Source organism: Archocentrus centrarchus, chromosome 20 (genome assembly GCF_007364275.1).
Source record: "Archocentrus centrarchus isolate MPI-CPG fArcCen1 chromosome 20, fArcCen1, whole genome shotgun sequence".
Taxonomy (NCBI): Eukaryota; Metazoa; Chordata; class Actinopteri; order Cichliformes; family Cichlidae; genus Archocentrus; species Archocentrus centrarchus.
Genome location: NC_044365.1, coordinates 15,579,398 through 15,598,435, shown reverse-complemented (window position 1 = coordinate 15,598,435; position 19,038 = coordinate 15,579,398). Strand labels below are relative to the sequence as shown.

The 19,038-nt window shown below is 39.3% G+C and overlaps 2 protein-coding genes and 1 long non-coding RNA gene across 5 annotated transcripts; 2 read left to right on the top strand and 1 right to left on the bottom strand.

Moving 5' to 3' along the window:
* Positions 1–1,236: 1,236 nt before the first annotated feature.
* On the bottom strand, positions 1,237–5,020 carry LOC115799808 (eotaxin-like). The gene is made up of 4 exons (XM_030757094.1): positions 4,921–5,020; positions 1,753–1,879; positions 1,625–1,683; positions 1,237–1,489 (listed from the first exon to the last, which is right to left on the bottom strand). The coding sequence occupies exons 1-4, from the start codon at positions 4,988–4,990 to the stop codon at positions 1,464–1,466; spliced, it is 282 nt and encodes a 93-aa protein (XP_030612954.1). The 5' UTR covers positions 4,991–5,020; the 3' UTR covers positions 1,237–1,463.
* Positions 5,021–8,185: 3,165 nt separating this feature from the next.
* Positions 8,186–9,309, top strand: LOC115799074 (uncharacterized). The gene is made up of 3 exons (XR_004021525.1): positions 8,186–8,296; positions 8,376–8,434; positions 9,014–9,309. It is a non-coding gene; the product is annotated as an uncharacterized LOC115799074 (long non-coding RNA).
* Positions 9,310–10,099: 790 nt separating this feature from the next.
* On the top strand, positions 10,100–18,789 carry LOC115799995 (uncharacterized). 3 transcript variants are annotated; one of them, XM_030757309.1, is made up of 9 exons: positions 10,100–10,163; positions 11,275–11,324; positions 11,716–12,786; positions 14,003–14,189; positions 14,313–14,427; positions 16,235–16,497; positions 16,785–17,002; positions 17,768–17,927; positions 18,425–18,789. In XM_030757309.1, exons 3-9 carry the CDS (start codon positions 12,697–12,699, stop codon positions 18,559–18,561), a joined length of 1,170 nt encoding a protein of 389 aa, XP_030613169.1. In that variant the 5' UTR covers positions 10,100–10,163; positions 11,275–11,324; positions 11,716–12,696; the 3' UTR covers positions 18,562–18,789. The 3 variants fall into 3 exon arrangements, with proteins under 3 accessions (XP_030613169.1, XP_030613168.1, XP_030613170.1); XM_030757308.1 differs by having other exon boundaries at positions 16,211–16,497; XM_030757310.1 differs by lacking the exon at positions 11,716–12,786 and having other exon boundaries at positions 10,102–10,163; positions 16,211–16,497.
* The last annotated feature ends 249 nt before the right edge of the window (positions 18,790–19,038 follow it).

Here is a 19,038-nt window from a genome sequence, read left to right as displayed (position 1 = left end):
GGTAGACCCAGGACACGCTGGAGAGATTATGTATCTCGGCTGGCCTGGGAACGCCTTGGGGTCCCTCCGGATGAGCTGGAGGAGGTGGCTGGGGAGAGGGAAGCTTGGGCTTCTCTGCTTAGGCTTCTGCCCCCGCGACCCGGCCCCGGATAAGCGGAAGAAAATGGATGGATGGATGGATGGATTTAACAGGGAGCCAATGAAGAGAAGCCAGAGATATGCTCTCCCTTTCTAGTGCCTGTCAGTACTCTAGCTGCAGCATGAATTAGCTGTTCAGCACCAGCCTGAGACAGGATGTTTCTAATTTTAGAAATATTGTGCAAATGTAAAAAAAAAAAAAAGCAGTCCTACATATTTGTTTAATGTGCATTGAAGGACATATCCTGGTCAAAAATGACTCCAAGATTTCTCACAGAGTTACTGGAGGCCAAAGTAATGCCATCCAGAGTAAGTATCTGGTTTGACACCATGTTTCTAAGATTTGTGGGGCCGAGTACAAGAACTTGAGTTTTATCTGAATTTAAAAGCAGGAAATTAGAGGTCATCCAGGCCTTAATATCTTTAAGACATTCCTGCAGTTTAACTAATTGATGTACGTTATCTGGCTTCATTGATAGATAAAGCTGGGTATCATCTGCATAACAATGAAAATTGATGCAATGCTTTCTAATAATACTGCCTAAAGAAAGCATGTATAATGTAAATAAAATTGGTTCTAGCACAGAACCCTGTGGAACTCCATAATTAACCTTAGTGTGTGAAGAAGACTCCCCATTTACATGAACAAATTGGAGTCTATTGATAAATATGATTCAAACCACTGCAGTGCAGTACCTTTAATGCCTATAGTATGCTCTAATCTCTGTAATAAAATGTTATGGTCAACAGTATCAAAGCTGCACTGAGGTCCAACAGGACAAGAACAGAGATGAGTCCACTGTCAGAGGCTGTAAGAAGATCATTTGTAACCTTCACTAATGCTGTTTCTGTACTGTGATGAATTCTGAAACCTGACTGAAACTCTTCAAATAAACCGTTCCTCTGCAGATGATCAGTTAGCTGTTTTACAACTACTCTTTCAAGAATCTTTGAGAGAAAAGGAAGGTTGGAGATTGGCTTGTAATAAGGAGATGAGTGTGTGTATTGTGTGAGATTGGTGGACATTCAAACAACAGCAGGAAAAATATTCACTCAATAATGATGAAGTTTATTTTTATATTGTTTTTCACAGCCAAAATGTGCTTTGCATTAATACATAATACGCAGAACGAAAAAGCAAAATAAATGAGAAAAAAGTCACAGAAAGCCAAAACTCCAGTGATAAAATAAAAAGCATTTGGAGCTTTAAAAGACTGACTCAAATACAGGGTTACTCCAGAATATGAGGGAAAAAAGTAACTTATAAATGCAAAGAAAAAATATAAGAAAGTTAGCAGAGAGGCAGCGATGGTTCACCACAGAATTCACACCTTCGTCATATTGGCGATGACTGCAGAGGAAAGACAAAGAGGAGTGTCAAGTTTTCAGTGCAAATAATTTTAGTGTGTGTGTGTGTGTGTGTGTGTGTGTGTGTGTGTGTGTGTGTGTGTGTGTGTGTGTGTGTGTGTGTGTTAGCATAACTTACGGTTCTTGACCCACTGAGCTTTTGGATCAGCACACAGTTTTCCATAATCTGTGTTGAAACTGGAAATAAAAGAGAAGCTTATAGAGACTGTTTGTGTTTGTGTTTGTGTAGAACATGTGTTGACTTACATTATAGCCTTCACACAGAAGTGTGCTGCAGCCTGCTCACGATACGTTTCTCCCACCACCTCAACACTCATGTCGAGGGAGGTGACCTCAACACAGCACAGCCGGCTTTTTGAAGGATGTCGATGAGCTGAGAGGGAGAAGGTTATAGATTTATGTATCCGGCTGAGAAAAGTCTGATTAGAAGGAAAATCGAAGTGAACTTTGGGTTTAAAGTGTGATGAAATTACTTTGAATGATCAAAGTACATTAAAAATGGTAACAAATCACACAGAAACAGTAAGTTCTTCAACACTGTAAACAGAAAAGGTGGGCCAACAACTTGGGGGCCATCTTGAGACTCTTTTGGCTACTTTTTTTGGGGCAGTTTGGCGACACATTACATTAATTAACTATAATTTTTATTGTGAGGCTAAAATCGCAGGAATTTATTAAAAAAAATTAATAACAAAAGACTTTGGTTTTAAACAGAGTTTTCTCTCCTGGACCATCTTTGCTGATGCTGAGCTCTCCCATAGATTTCACTGCAGGTAGGCTGAGCTCCATGTTTCTGTCTTGTAATGTTTCTGATGAAAAACAATTCTTGAATAAAATTTTGTGAGGTCGTGAGTCACAAATTTCTCAATATGTTGGTGTTGACCTGCACCAGGGTTATTATAGTTAACAAAAACGAAAGAAATAACGAAAACTGAAATTTAAAAAACATTGTCGTTAACTGAAATAAATAAAAACTAAAATTAAAAGGAAAAAACGATAACTAACTAAAACTGTATTGTGAGTTTAAAAAACTAACTAAAACTAACTAAAATTATAGATAAAATGACCTTCCTTTTCTTGTTTGTCATTTTATTTAAAAGCCTTGTGGATTGATCATTTTCCGCTCTCCGAGTTTAAGCTGGGAGCGCCGTCAGGCAGCTGTGCGCGTGCCTGTGTGCGCGAGCTCACCGCGCTGGTCCTTAAAGTAATGGCAGCGGTCTGCAGAGAAAGCGGCAGAGTCTCATATGGAGTTTCTTTGAGTCCGATAATACAGATAGAAGAGTGTCTTGTTGTGAATGAAGAAAAATGCATGGAACACGTCTCAGTGAGGAAAAAACACCAACATCAAAGTCCACCTGAGTAGCGCGCACAAGGCAGCTACGGAAACCGCTCTGAACCGACAATCTGGCATTCAGCTCCGGAGAAATGTGACTGCTCCTCGCTGCCACGCAGCTGCAACATTGTGATGAACCTGTTCTGTCCTTGTGCGTTTCCGGCCACTTTATCAGTGAGAGAATAACAATCAGGAACAATCAATATAAGGACTCGAGGGAATGAAGAAAGTGAAAAAACAGGGACAAATATGTTTGCAGCCAAAAAACTGAGCACAAAGAGCGAGGACCAAAAGAAGTCCCAGCCGGTGTTACACCAAATTCTGTGACCCATCATATTCTGCGACCACAGGGGGCGATAGCGTACATCCCTATCGTTTGAAATACAACAAAAAAGTGCTTGGAAACATTTATTTCTCGTTTACCAATTTATTGAAGGATGGGTAGTAGTGGGTTTATGTATTTCAAACGATAGAATAAAAGCATTCAATGCAACAGTCCGTCCAGCTGTGTTCAATGTCAAATAAAAAAAACGCATTTCCTTCGTCAATGCGAACGAAATAATATTCCGTAAGGTTTACAATCTCCTGTTTTGGTGCTTACGTAGTTTACGTAAATAGTCTCCTTCTCGCTGGTATTCAGCATGTACATGCGGAGGGATGTGGTCGCAGAATATGATGGGTCGCAGAATTTGGTGTAACACCGGCACCGCATATAAAAGACCAGCACACGACCATAAGGTACAGTAATGAACACACACAATCCAGCTACACAAGCAGAAATGCGACATGAGGCCACATATCGAGCATCTAACCAAGCTAGCTCCAAAACAGAAGCTGTTGTTAATCTGCTGCACTGACGCTGAACTTTATTGTAGACGTTATTGAGTTTGGGAGTTTATGTTTTTGTTTCTCCCTGTTGATGTTCATGTGTGTCCTTAATTTTACCCACATTTAGCACGCAATGCTGCTGTCTTGTGAACAGATGGTTGTTGAGTTTTTATTACACAAGAGTTACTCTTGTACCTTGAATCTTGCACCTGACAAAGTATGAAAAACTAAAACTAATACTGAAACTAACAAAACTAAACTAAAACTAAGCAATAAACCAAAAATAAAAACTAATAAAAATGAGCAAAAGCGCTCTGAAAACTAATTAAAACTAACTGAATTAATGGAAAAAAAAGCAAAAACTAAGAAAAAATAAACGATAATGTAAAATCCAAAACTATTATAACCCTGACCTGCACCATTGAGGATATGTTTTTTGTTTGTTACCAGACGATTCAGAAAGTTTCCATATATATATATTTGAACAGGTGAGAGTCGATCCAGCCGTGAAGTGATCAACTTTTGGAGATGATCCAGATCTGGATCTGGTTCCAGGATGTTTTAGAAGGACTCGATTTCACTTTTTAAAAATTTATTTATTTGTAACAAAATCAAAGGGATTCTACCAAAGGGAAATATGAACAGTTTAATCGGTTCACCAGTAAAGCAGTAAATAATTCCCAGAGGATGAAAACAGGAATAAACAGTGAGCTTGTTAGGAATTTTTTTCAAAATTCAGATGTGCAGGAGGCTGAATGGTGAACAATTTCCTATAGCTGCAACACATGTTATCCTCTCTCTGTATTGCTATCATTTCCTGCTTGTAGATCTCTTCATACTTTTGAAATGAGTCATAATGTCTGCAGCCCTCCCAGCAAAGACCTGCTGAAATAACAACTTTGCTAGAAAACTAAACAGCATTCAGATTTGATTAGAGAAAAAGTGGTTGAAAGGAACCTTTGCACCCACTGTGCTGCAGCTATGATGGTCTAAAGGCTGCACACAGGACGCCTATCATGCAGCGCACCACGAGACATAAACCCTGTAAGTTATAGGAAACAAAAATGTGCAAAAAAAGTCAAAAAAGGGAAAGAAAAATCTCTAAGACTTCTTCTAAATTTAGATGTAAAGGGATGCCTTTTAAATGCTCTGACTGACCAAGCAAAGCAGAAATCAGCGTCCTGTCATCAATTTAATCTATTTTAATCTATTTTCTCTCTGTTTTTTCTGTAGAGAAGTGAGAGCCCTGTTACCTGCAGAGGTGTGGCAGCACAGATACACTGAGAGCAGGAGGAGAGTGATGGAGAGGATCTTCACAGACATTTTCACCGCTGGTCTGGCTCACTGGTCAGGCTGCAACTAACACAGGTTGCTCAACATTTGGTTATTTATTGCTTAGGGCAGGAACATCCGCAAGCAGCACTGATGATGTGTCTCTATAGGTTTGTGTGCTGGTGTGTGCGTGGTTGTGGTGTATCACACATCTTATCAGGAAGACTTTAAGAAAAACACCCTCACATACAATTAAACATCTATAGCCTGAAGATCAATGACACCAGTTTGTGCATCATCATGAGTGATGAATGTAGACTATGCAATGATGTTTTTCCATTATGACCGACTATGACTTTTTTCGTCTTGCCTTTAAATAAAAACAAAAGAAAACGGCACAGTAATTGTTGTAAGTGTTGCAAGTTTGGCCTTAAGTGAAAGTAAACGTGACTCATGAGGCCTCATGATCTTGATACACGTCTATCCACATCTGCATGATTGATTGATTTTATGTTACAATGTGTCTTTCTCCTTAATCAAATACTTAGTAAAATACTGGCTTCTCTCTGAATGTCAATATTCTTTCATTTGCCTTCATTTCCTTCATCATCCACATAGTTTTTTTTTTTTTTACCTCGCTCATACCAAATATAATTTTGAAGTTAAATCAGCATTATGCAGCTATTTTACCAAATAAATACTTTAAAATCACCATCAGCAAATCTACAAGCTCCCCGTTGAACCAGAAGTCTAAAGAGTGCGAGGTCTTTGTCACATTAGAGGATTTCTGCCTCCATGTCGGGTTTTTGAGCATCAGAGAAGAGACCGTGTGGATGAGGGGATAATTTCACTCACCAGGACTGAAGCAGAAATTCCTTCAATGGGTTTTACCACACAGCAAGCCACATTTTTTCTAAGGTAATTCCACAAAAAATGCTCCAAAAAGGCACCAACATGGTGGAGAGAATCAGTCAGTTTCTTTCGACAAAGAAGCATATCTAATCTGATCATCAGCCAAAAGTACACATTCAGTTTTCAGGGGAAATCTCTCATGGGCAGAGTTGCCACAGTAAAAATGATGATTCTACCTAAAATCAATTATCTGGTTTCACTGATCCCTAATAAACCTTCTGTTGCTTGGTTTAAGTCATTAGACTCATACATTTCAAAATTTTTATGGAAAAATTAAACCTCAAGAATAAGTTTGAAGACATTACAAAAGCTAAAATGCAGTGGTGGTCTAGAACTTACAAACTTCTATCACTATTTCTTAGCCAACAGATTACAGTATGTTTCAAGGTGGATCAAATCAAGCCCTTTAGACAGCCCATGGCTGGATGAATGAATGAATGAATGAATGAAGTTTATTGCCATATGGGTGAACAAGTTCACACATTGGAAATTGCAGTTACAGAACACCATCCAAGAATACACAAAACACAACACACATGGGGGGATATGTGTCCTGGGGTCATGCAGCCGACTTGCAGCGCTACCTTTGGCAGGAGGAGAAAACAACACATCATGGGGAAGTTAGGTTAAAAAAAAGTCATCTGGTACAGTGCTCAAAAAGAGCACTGTACCAGATGCTCAAAAAGAGCACTGTACCAGGGTCCAAAAAAAACCACCTTAGCAAAGCATTTGCACATGTAAAGCTAGGACAGCGGCGGTAGGTGAGGTCAGGTCAGGAGGGAATGCAGACGGAGACGAGAGGTGGGGGCATTGTGGAGCCAGATGCCAGGTTCCAGCCAAAACAGTTCGCTGATAGTGGTGGAATTTCATCAGCGGCCGTGGTACACCAGACCCAGCTTCACAAATCACAACGCGGAGTGGGGGGAAGAGCAGCCGCACACAGAGCCCTGGAGAGAGATATGGTTGCCAACCCAAGGCCGGCAGGGGAGCCGAATTCCTGATAACAAATGTTGTTTTGGAACAGGCTGCTTGTTTTTCCAACAGCCTTCAGTCTTACTGGGAAACCATTCAAAAATCCAATATTCCAAATTAGTTGATTGCCGTCCTCACTGTGCAGAACCGAACTATATCTCCTGATCTAACCCCTCTCGCCTGCGAGCTCGCTAATCTTGCGGCTCAGGTCCACCAGGCTTTGAGTCTGAGTTTGTACGGCTCTGCTCAGCCCTTCCACCTGGGTCGGCAGCCTCTGCAGATGTCGAACCGCCGTCCAGATTTTCTTAATTTGCCAGTAAAGCAGGTATCCACCGAGCCCAAACAGAGAAGATACTGCTACCAAAAAGCCGAATATATATGCGTCTTCCACGTCTTCCACTCCAAGGGCTGAGAAGCACACCAGTCTCCACGAGCTCCAAGAGTCGATGACGTATCCAACCGGGTCTGTTCCACTCGGACACGCAGGCTCCCCTGTCCCGGATCTCATAGTGGAAAAAAATTCGATCAATGGTGGAGAATGCCCAGTTTGCCAGATCCATGTTTCAATCTTGTTCTTATTCGGACAGTGTGTAAAAGACGCTCTCACAGCAAGCAGCAAGCGGAGAGATGGGGAGGGCAGGGAGAGAGGGATAGTGCGACCGTCTCCGACAAGAGCAGGAAGATCTAGAACAAACACTCTGTGGAAGAGTTAAAATGTCTGACTTACCTTTCATAAGCTCCAGTATTAAACATCATAGCTGCTTTAAAAGTCTTAACATAAACACCACCCTGACAGCCTAGTGGGAATTTTTAAAGATAACTAAGTCTTCACTTATCCCATGTAAACTGACGCCCATTTGGAACAATCCAGATATATGTCAGAAAAAGACAGTACTGAATTTTTCAACATGGCAAGAGAAAGGAATAAAGAATTTAGAACATGTCATTCACGGTGGGACCTTTATTTCATTTGAAGAACTTATTTCAAAATATGAAATTAGCAATGGCAAATTTCTTAAATATCAGCAATTGAGGTCCATCCTACAGGCAAGGTTTAACTGAAATAATATAAAATTAGAAATCCCAGTTGTAACCCAGTGTTAAAAACACATGCGAGAGTGAATGAATATTGATTTAATATCTTATTCTATAATGAGGTTAAAAAGTAATAAGTTAATATTTAAAACCAAGTTCCTAAATAAGTTCATAAATATATATAAAAAGTGTTAAAAATCTTTACAAATTGTGCAATACACCTTTAATAGTGGTTTTATTGATGGCTTGACCAACCATTAGCTGGCATAGTCTGATATCACATCAGCCAATGAGGTTGGTTGTCCCGCCCTCCTGCTGCGCGGTGCAGGGAGTCTGCTCCGATTGCGTCAGACACAGACACAGCTCCGGGCTACTGTTGCTTCTGCGGTTAGCCTGAAGAAAAAAAACTTGGAAAATAGTGAATAAACTTGGAAACTGGTAAGAAAGAGCCATCTTAAATAATCGCTTTGCCAATGATGAGGTTCCGAATGACAATTTCATGCTTGTCGAACTTTAGAGACTCCCAGTGCGAGCGGATTGGAGTTTGGAAAACCCCAGTAGCCTCGTGCGGCATCGGTGAGTAATCGCACGTGCTTGGTTAGCACTTTAGCCACAATACTTTCACCGAAAAGAGGTTAAAACTTTTAGCCACTGTTACAGTTCAGTGAGAGTAAAGTAGTGTTTAAGAGTTTGTGTATTTATCGTTATGTGTTGTATTTTATTTTTCTAAATGTATTACATTTGTTTGCTTAGCACATGTTAGCATGTTCATCGGTGCTAATTCAGCTATGGTGCTAATGGCTATATGAAGTGCCTTCTTATTAGCACTAGCTGGTATCTTGATGCACTTTTCTATCTTTTTAATGGAGCTAGAGCTAATGTGTTTGTCCAATTTACATATTGATGGGAAATCATTGTCTGTATGGAAATGTTTGTTAGCACTTTAAAAAGGATTTAAAGGATGTTCTATATTCTCACCTACAAGCTAAATAATTTAGTTTGTGATGTGTTAATGTGAGGGAATAATTTGAATTTTATTGTTGTTTAACTGGGAAAAAGGAAACTGGAAAAATGTTTGGAAACCTTTTTGAATAGTAGTTTGAGTTAATGGACAATTACAGAATGTTAAGCTACTTTCTTCTGACCTTGTCTTAGGTCAGGTTTTTTTTTTGTATGTGTGTTTGGTGCACTCTTGGACCCAGAGTGTTTCGGTGCAGAGTGGATTGCATCTCCCGAGTTTGATGGCGAGCCCAGCCCAAGGATCAACTAAATGGTAGACAGTGACCCGACTGGTCACTGTGACTGGAACATTACATAAACTGTTGACAGACATTGTGACAAAGAACTGAAAAAAGAAGAGACTTTACCCTTTGGACTGTTATTTTATTTTGTTTTATTTTCCTTGTGTTGTTTTTCATGTTGTGGGTTTCAAAAGAAAAAAAAAAGAGAGAGCGCGCAGTTCATCTATTGTATGTATTTTTGGTTTCATAATCTTTTGTGTATTAAATGTTGTTTTCCACAACTTGTGCCTGCTTCCACTGCTGTTATTCACACCTGGGCTTCTTCCCGAATTCTAGTTCTTCTGATCGGCCCAATTTACCTCACCATTGCGGTGCCTTGGTGTGGGATCTCGGGGTAACTTACCCGGTGAGTTCTGTCAAGGTGGTTACACGAGGGTTACACAGTATTGGTAACAGATTTTCTAAATATTTATACCCCTAAATTGTCATCAAAAATACACAAGTTATTATTAAAAATTAATGATACAATATCCCTCCCAACTGCAAAATGGGAACGAGATCTTTCCATCAACCCAGATGAAAACTTCTGGACGCAGATATGTTTAAACAACTTCAAAATGACAAAAAGTCCAAATTTACAACTCATACAATACAAAACTCTACATAGAACACATTATACAGGACACAGGATGTTCCAAATGGGCCTCAGAGACACAAATATATGCACCCACTGTTCAGGCAGTCAGGCTGAAAACTATATGCACGCTATTTGGTCTTGTATGCCTGTTCAGAGGTTCTGGCAGATGATATGTGAGGACTTACCCAGATAGCAAAACACTTCGGGGCGGATCCGCCTTCAAGTCAGCCGATCCGCCCCACCCTTCTTGCTCTCCGGACTGGGCCCGCCCCACCTACTGACAGCGGATTATCAAAATGCGGCTCCGCCACGGCTCCACGGCGGAGCCCTTCAGCAAACTCGCGCCTTTCCCCACCCCCCTATTTTTTTCTTTTTCAAAAGTCAACGACTGCTGTCATAAGGAGCGCAGGAGCAGAGCTTCTCTAAGGTAAGAACTGTAAGCTGTTCTGTTAAATATTCTTCATTCATGGCTTTACCTGTACAGTAAAGTTATCCTGGTAGGAGATAATTAAGGTTTTATTTATTTTTTATTCAGAAATGTGAGATTGTGGCAGCGGAGTTAGCTTATAGCACATTAGCTACTGGCCTATTAGCTAACACAGCGGGAAGCTGTGAGGTTAAAAGAAAAAAAAAAAGCTCCTCCGGGATTTATTTCGGTGGGGAAGGCGATGTGATTTGCTTAACTGTCCGGGTAGCTGATGTTACAGCAGACTGAGCACATGAAGGATTTTATTGAGCCTCTCCAGGACTGACTGCAGGTAAAGTTAAGCTAACACAGCCTATTCTCCAAATTTAATCTGAGAGCATCCATCAGGTTAAAGTGGGTCTCACGATTTCAGGTGTTGCTGTAAAGTATTTAATAAGCTTTAGAAATGGATTTAGTTATGTCTCTGCTAAGACTTTTTGATTCAAATGTAATTCTTTTTTTCTTATCCTTGAAAATGCTTCCATTTTAAAATTGTCCTTTCAAGGATTGAAAAGTGCTTGATTTTTGGGCACAGTTGTTGAAACTGCTTAAAACTGTAACTGCCTTAAAAAATATCTGAATAGTTAACTTATGAGATGGAAACGAACCTGCACGTCTGCATATGAGCATCTCCCCAGAAGACAGTCTGTGAGAGAGTGAGCGGACCTTTAGGAGGTCACATTTTTTTAACCGGCCAGAGTGGGGCTTTAATTATTGTTGGCTGGTTGGCTAGAAAACCGCAAATTCCAGTAATGGATAAGACCAGTATGGAATTATAATTAAGTCAGAAGAAAACAATCCTTGCAAATTCCCCAAGCGTAGGTATTAACTTCTCGCGAGTAAATTCAACAACTCCTGTGCGTTGAAAGTGTATGAACCCTATTTATTGTCTTTGCTTGACCTTAAACTTTTCCACAATGCATATTTGGACTCTGACTTACTGAAAGTCCCTATTGATACAATTAAAATACTTTAAATTACCAAAGTTTAATATCCAACATGCCACAAAAAGAAAGATTTTCTGTAGTTTCATCATTATAATCATTAATTTTATTTATGTCTTCTGTTACAGATCAATTCAGCCTGCCTTCCCCCCTCCACCTTGTCTGCTACCTCACTGAAGTAAGCCAAAATTCAATCTTAGAGTTCATTTAGACACTTTTTCTAAAACTGCAAATAATTTCTGCCAGAAATATTATGTGTGTGTTCCAAGGGGAGGGAAACCTGAGCTTGTAATATGCTATCAGAAATCTTGCACACGCACATCTGTACTTAAAAAGCAACTGTAATGGACGTTAAGCTTTGACTGTTATAATATATTCTTCATTTAAAAAAAATAGCTTTTATTGCCAGTATAAGTGGCTATAACAGCTTCTTCTCTGTTATAATGTGTAAGTTCTGTCATTTCAATGTTTTGTCCTGTGGTCTAGGTTGAGGCTTGTTTGCCTGCTTTAAAATCCTGTCTGGTCTCAGAATAATAACAAAAATGTGTTTCTAAAATTTTTATTTTTAGATAAAATGAATAGAAAGACTCTACCTGTCTCCAACTCCACCTTAAGAAGGAGGGCCCGTGTAGACGTAGAAAACCGACTTAAACAAATGCGGGATGACGCCACAAATTTAATTGACTTTCAGATGACAACAGAGAGGAACCTTGACCATGGACACATCAGTGAAGAGCATTTTCATGAAAGTCACACTGGAACTGATAATCCACACTGTCTAGACACTGAAACCGGTGCTGGTTTTAGTGAGCAAGATGGCATGGAGATAGATCTAGGCCTGTCTGAGGATTTTGAGGATGCTGCTTGTGATGTTCAGACTCAGACATCTGAGTCTGATCATTTTGATGATGAACTCCAAGACTCGGTTTCACTCTCTGACAGTTTATCCCACTGGGCCATACAATTTCGTATTTCCTTGGTCGCTTTGACAGCATTATTGGCCATACTTCGCATTTACCATTCTGATATTCCAAAGGATGCTAGGACACTCCTCAGAACTGAGACAGAATACTCAATTCTTGAAAGGGCTGGAGGACAGTACCACTATTTTGGCATTCTGGCTTCTCTTAGAAATACATTGTTAAAGTTCAAACACACGTTAGCAGACAGTTTCACTTTGAAGTTACAAATCAACATAGATGGACTTCCTTTGTTCAAGAGTTCTTGTCTGCAGTTGTGGCCCATCCTTGGTCTACTATTAAGTGTTCCCATGAAGGAACCTGTAGTTATAGGTTTGTTCTGTGGACCAAAGAAACCAAGTTCAGCAAAAGACTTCCTTGAAGACTTTGTTACAGAGTTACAACAGCTTGAAAATGGTTTTGATTTAGAAGGTAAACAGTTAAATCTCAAGCTGCATACAGTCATCTGTGACACACCAGCCAGGTCCTTTATTAAAAACACAAAGAACCACAATGCCTACCATGGATGTGACAAATGTGTGCAGCCTGGAAACTATATTAACAGACGCATGACATACCCATGTGCAGACTATGCCCTACGGACAGATGAATCATTCACAAACATGGCCAATGAGAGTCATCATCATGAAGGACCACATCCATTTATTGGCAGTAGTGTGGGTATGGTTTCACAGTTCCCTCTAGATTACATGCATTTAGTTTGTTTAGGAGTTGTTAGAAGAATGCTACACATCTGGCTCAGGGGTCCTCTGAATTTTCGATTGCCTGCGAGCATAGTGGAAAGAATGTCAGCAAAACTGTTAGAAATGCGTTCCTTTATTCCTGTAGAGTTTGCACGGAAGCCCAGATCTCTGAGGGAATTGGATCGTTGGAAGGCCACAGAATTTAGACAGTTTCTCCTGTACACAGGACCTGTAATGCTAGGCACATTTCTGGATCAAAATATGTACTATAATTTCATGCTACTCTTCTCTGGTGTTGCTATTTTAGTTAGTCCTAGACTGTCCTGCCACACACAGTATGCCCGTACTTTGCTGAAATGTTTTGTTAGTCACTTTGGTGAAATATATGGAAAAGATCAAATTGTTTATAATGTACATGGTTTGGTCCATCTAGCAGGTGATGTGCAACTACATGGTTGTCTGGACTCATTTTCAGCATTTCCTTATGAAAATTATCTGCATAAGCTTAAAAAGCTCATCAGGAAACCAGAGTTCCCCCTTGCCCAAATAATCCGTCGATTGTCTGAAATTAGAATTATGGAAGCTCCTTTAAGTTGTACCTCTTTTAAAAAGCCACATTATGTTGGACCAATTATAGGTGGACTGTCAGTGAAAGCACAGTATGGTGAAATGACCTGTGATAAGTGGACTGTTAAAGTTTCAACTGGGGATAATGTTTTTGTTATTGGAAATGATATTTGTTGTATACATAACATTGTAGAGTGCAGTGATGGAGTCTATGTGGTATACAAGGAATTCTCAGATAAATCTTTGTTCTTTGATTATCCATTTAACTCTGACTATCTGAATATTTATAAAATTTCACAAACATCAGATTCATTCAAGTGTGTTAAAGTGTCAGAGCTTGTTGTAAAATGTACTGTTTTGCCTCATAGAGATGGTTTTGTGGCCATACCAATGTTCCATGCCTTTTAGGGACACATCAGATTTTTCTCTGTACCTGTCTATTGTCCTTGTTGGCAGTATAACTTAATAGCTATTAAGGCTGTTTTTTTTCTAACAGGCATTTAAAATGTCGAGGATGATACCATTTTGTTATATTATTTTCTAAGCAAAGCAATTGTGGTAGTGTTGCTGGTTGCAGCTCTTTTTTTTGTTATTTGTTGTTGTTTGATTTCTTTTTCCACTTCAAGATGTTCCATTTGGTCGAGTTCCAGAGCAACAAAGCAGTAGCAGTAGTACCAGAAAACTGGTGCTGTGATGGTGCTACCTACTGGCCCAACTATAGAAATGATGAAAGAGTGGATAAGGCAGTAAAAAATGTAGAGGAACCAGGACCAGACTGGAAGACATACGATATCAGAATTATCAAATCATGTGGTATGCAATTTCTAATACACCTCTGCCTATTTTAATTAAATACTGAAATATATTTGCTATTATATTTTATGTGTTTAAAGACAACTGTGTTATCTGTTGTAAACTCAAGTTTGTAATTTGTAGATCAGTACTTTGAGGCACGACAGCTTCTGAAGAAATCGCTTACATGCAGCACATCAGACCTTCAGTCAGAAGAGGAAGAGGAGGAAATACGACCAAAAAGGAAGCCAAAGGCAATGTTAGTATATACATTATATGCCTTCCTTGCTTTTTTTGGTCATCATTATTCAAAACACAGGCAGCACAGTAGTGTGGTGGTTAGCACTAACATAACAGAATAACATCTAGAAGGCCTGGGTTTGATTCCCCCTTGGCCCGGGCCTCTCTCTCTCTCTCTCTCTCCCTCTCTCTGTGTGGAGTTTGCATGTTCTCCCCGTGTCTGTGTGGGTTTCCTCCCACAGTCCAAAGGCATGCACTTACTGGGGTTAGGTTCATTAGTCACTCTAAATTGCCCATAGGTGTGAATGGCTGTCTGTCTCTCTGTGTTGGCCCTATGACAGGCTGGTGACCTGTACAGGGTGTACCCTGTGACAGGTCACCCTATGACAGCTGGGATAGGCTCCAGCCCCCCCCATGACCCTGAACAGGATAAGCAGAAGAGAATGGATGGTATTCAAATCACAGAATTCGAAAGCAATTAGAGTAGTGTACTAGGGTTTAATCCCGGGATCCGGGATTCCCGGGAAATGCGATCAGAACCATTTCCCGTTTCCCGGGAAACGTTAGACGGGAAACCGGGAAAAAAGTCGCGCGCGTCGATTTGACTTTCAGAAAGAAAAGAAAGCTTCAGAATGTTAAATTTAAGGAAATATTGAGAGAAGGGTTCGTTTAATGCGAAAAGCATTACTCTTCATTTCAGGCACGTTCAGCCTCTGTTTAAGGCTTCAGCCTTCATCTCAAGCGTTTTAATAGAGGTATTACACAGTTGTACTTTTTTCCTCTTTAATTTGTTGAAATCGTAGGCAATGTGTTTACCCTAAGGTATTTTGTATTATATAATTTTATATTATTATATATTGTTATATTGCATTATATAGCCTATAAAATATGCCTGCCCTGAACAATAAAGAAATATCTGTTTAACTTCGAGTGTTTCTTTTCCTCGTTTGCAGCCGCTTACTAACAATCATGAATTAGGATACGGGCCTAATGTGTGAAGAAATTATCATGAAATAGATTACTTTAACATATTTCGCTTTTAAAATGGAGTTGAGTAAAATGTATATTTTTTAGGCTATAAGGATTGGCCAGTTTTTCAATAGACGATTCACAGCGAACCTACTTTAACCCTCAGACACGGTGTTATAAATTTGCTGTTGCCAGAATGGCAATGACCAAGTCGTAGTGCATTACTCAAGGCCCTGTGCTATGCCATATTATAGTGAAGTACGGTAGTTTACTTTTCAATGACTATTACAGCGTTCCACTGGTGGAGATATAGTGCAACAGATGTCGCCACGACAGCGTGGCTGAGCCATTATCAATGCTGTGTGGAGATGAACCGTATTGTTTTGCACCAGCAGTTGTAAAATAGCTTGGTATAAATCCATGTACAATGGAGGAATATTCGAATTATATTTGTTAAGGGAGTGTTGAGGAACGATACAACACCGCATAGCTCGAGCACTCGAATGTCGAGATGTAGGTTTTATTGCGTTAATCAAGCCAACGTTGCCCCCTACTGGGCATAACAGGACATAGCTGGAAAGCTACCTCTACAATATCACAATAGGTTAAGGCCGACACAGGCTACAGAAGGCCTAATTAAAATAAAAAAATAAATAAACTTTTTCCCGGGATTCCCGGGAAATGGCTCGTCATTTCCCGGGATTTGATTCATGTCATTTTCGGGAAAAATATTAAACCCTATAGTGTACAGCTTGAGTAAAGTAAAAAAATACATGTTTTAATAATGACAAATGAAGTATTAAGTATTTTTATTTTTCTATTCTGCTTGACAGTCATTCCTTTGGGGACTCTGACAGTGACACAGAAGAAGTTTACCTGAAAAGGAAAGCCAGAGCTGCAGTAAGACGCCCACTACAACCACCTGCTCCAGTTATCCAACCACCACCTTTCACTGGAGCTAGCATCCACACAATTGCTTCTTCTGCAAAAACTCCATCACCACCACTGCTTGCCCAGATGGAAAATAGACCAAGAGATGAGCCAACTCCTTCTTCAAGCCATGTCTACAGGCCTACTTGGAAAGGGGGACGGTATGGCTCAGACACAATTACCTGCTCTGGTAAGCAATCTCTTAAACAGCTAGTATTCACCTTTCAATGACTGATAATTACATCACAAATTCAGTTATTCTCAGTGTAACATCCAAGTGAAAATAAACTCATCGAATGCAACAATGCATTTCTTCCTGAATGTACACTGATTTTTCCAAAAGTGTATACAGTAAAGCTTGAATAATCGGTATATTGTATTCTTTGTAAATATGAATACTACACTATAGCCATTTGCCATGTAATCCAGTTATTGGAAAAGATTACAGCAAATTTGTCTCATTTCTTCTTCCAACAGCTGCAGAAGTTCAAATATTGAGCTTACTGGAGTACATTAAACACCAACAAGACCAATTAACCACCAAAGTAAACTATCTGACCAACAAGCTGAACTCAACTGTCCAAGAAAGAGAAATACCTGACCCTGTACAGTTTCCACTACAATCAATGGAGGAAGTGGAGAATTTTGAGAAATGGCTCAAAGATCCTGCTAACTCTCACCTGAAGCAGAGTGTGGTGAGTTTTCATCTGATTACCATTCTACTTGACATTCAACACAAAGAAATCCCACTTTTGTCAATGTCATGGTTTTGTATAATACGAATGATGCTGTTTATAATGAAAAGCTGAATGTTAAATATTACGAACAGCCAGATCCAGGTTTTTACAGTCCGGATAAGATGTGGTTATTTGCCAATACCCGTGTTCAATTGATAATCTGTATCTCTCACTGAAAGACTGGAAATGCTTCTTTGTGAATAAGGAAATGTTCCACTTAACTCAAATGGCATTCCTAACTTTTTAAAATGAAATGTGAGAAATACGTGTAAATAAATTTACAAAGTATGTTTGCATTTATGTGTGTTGGCTGTGCAGCTGAAGTGAATTTATATTTAATCACACTGACAACAATCAGTTATGTTTAATAAAAGTATTAAACTGTTTTATGTGCACTGGTAAAATTAATTAAAGCACCTGTCATAAAAGTGAGGAAGACCATCCAGCAGCACAAAGTGCTTTTATGCAGACTCTGTACTTTCATATTACCATTTTGACCAGGGATAAGTAGTAAGAATTGCAAAATGAATAGCCCTTTCAGGAAAAATGTAAAATGATTATTTTTTAATTTTTCTATATACCCACATTTGAGCTGGCACACGGGACCTTTTTGATAACTCAAATACAAATGAAGCTGTCTTTTGTTGTTGTGTTTAATTGCCTGCAACTTATTTTTTGTGAAATGTGTTTAAACTTTTCCCATTATTTCCTCTCCATTTTTAGATTTCTTCACTGGCAGCCATCGGGGGGCATGAGGCAAGAAGTATCACATGGAACATTCTTTCCCGCATGTTCCACAGTGACATTGGACAGAAGATAAATTGGACAGGGGCCAATGGAAAGGGAGGTTTCTCCCAGATGGCATCAAAAACAGTACTCTTGGGTAAGTAATTGTAATAGATTTTGCAAATGATTTGATTGTCATGGTTTAATGAAGCACAAATCTTTTAACTCTGAGAGTCGTATTGTATCATTTCATTGATAATGCCAGTTATGGGCTTTGGAGGACAGTTTTCAGGTGTACCTTTATTCCACTCACTGATCACAGCACTCTTTCAAATGAAAAACTCCCCTTTGAGATCTGTGATGTTCCTCTGTGGTACATAGTTGGATACCCGGACATGACTGCATTGATTGGCAATAACTGATGCTGTTAAATATTAAAGATGAGTTGTAAATTTTTGGAGTTTTTTCCCCACTATGTCCAAAGCTTACAATCAACATGCTACACTTGCTGGCCACTTTATTAGGTACATGATGCCAGCACTAGGTTGAGCCCCCTTTTGCCTTCTGAACTGCCTTAATTCTTCATGGTATAGATTCAACAAGCTGCTGGAAAGATTTCAAAGCTTTCATATAACATATACCTTGTGTGTATAGATGCAGTAAGAAAGACCCACGTGTCCCGTGCTGCCACAGAAGAGGAGATTCGGAAACATGCCATACGATGGTTCAATCTGGCAGCAGACAGAGGAAGAAGGCGGCGTCCTCCTGTTACCATCCCGAATCAATGCTGAGGACTTCAGTTTGTTATTGTTACTGTTATTGTTCCAGAAATGGTTATCTTTCAGTTATTTGTCTGTTAATGTTTTAATTAAGTACAGTAATGAATCAATGCATCACCTGCTTAATTAATTTGTGATAGTATTTCCTTTCTTTGCCATTTTATTTTTTCCTTTACTGCATTTTGTTAAAGAATAAAGAAGTGTTAAAGGATTTATAGTAAATAAACAGTATTCTTGATACATTTATGATCCCATTATTTTTGTAATACTCATATGCTCATCTTGTTATTCAAATGGAAAATTAGGCTTTAGATAAGGATGCCGTAATTGTTAAAGATTTTTCATTTTCCCTAAAATCAGTCTTCATGTCCAAATAGATATTTTAGCTTTAACTGTAGCTAGCATGCCTACAGCAATTTTTAATAAGGGATCCTGAAAATATTCTGGCCAAAATAAGCTGTTATATGAACGGATTCAAAACGGATCCGT

Coding starts and splice junctions, on each gene's coding strand:
- LOC115799808 (XM_030757094.1), bottom strand. CDS start 4,990: ATGTCTGTGAAGATCCTCTCCATCACTCTCCTCCTGCTCTCAGTGTAT. Junction 1,880..4,920: donor GTGCTGCCACACCTCTGCAG/GTAACAGGGCTC, acceptor TCTCCCTCTCAG/CTCATCGACATCCTTCAAAA. Junction 1,490..1,624: donor AGCTCAGTGGGTCAAGAACC/GTAAGTTATGCT, acceptor TTTCCTCTGCAG/TCATCGCCAATATGACGAAG.
- LOC115799995 (XM_030757308.1), top strand. CDS start 12,697: ATGCCCTACGGACAGATGAATCATTCACAAACATGGCCAATGAGAGTC. Junction 12,787..14,002: donor ATTTATTGGCAGTAGTGTGG/GTATGGTTTCAC, acceptor TTCCACTTCAAG/ATGTTCCATTTGGTCGAGTT. Junction 17,003..17,767: donor CTCACCTGAAGCAGAGTGTG/GTGAGTTTTCAT, acceptor CTCCATTTTTAG/ATTTCTTCACTGGCAGCCAT.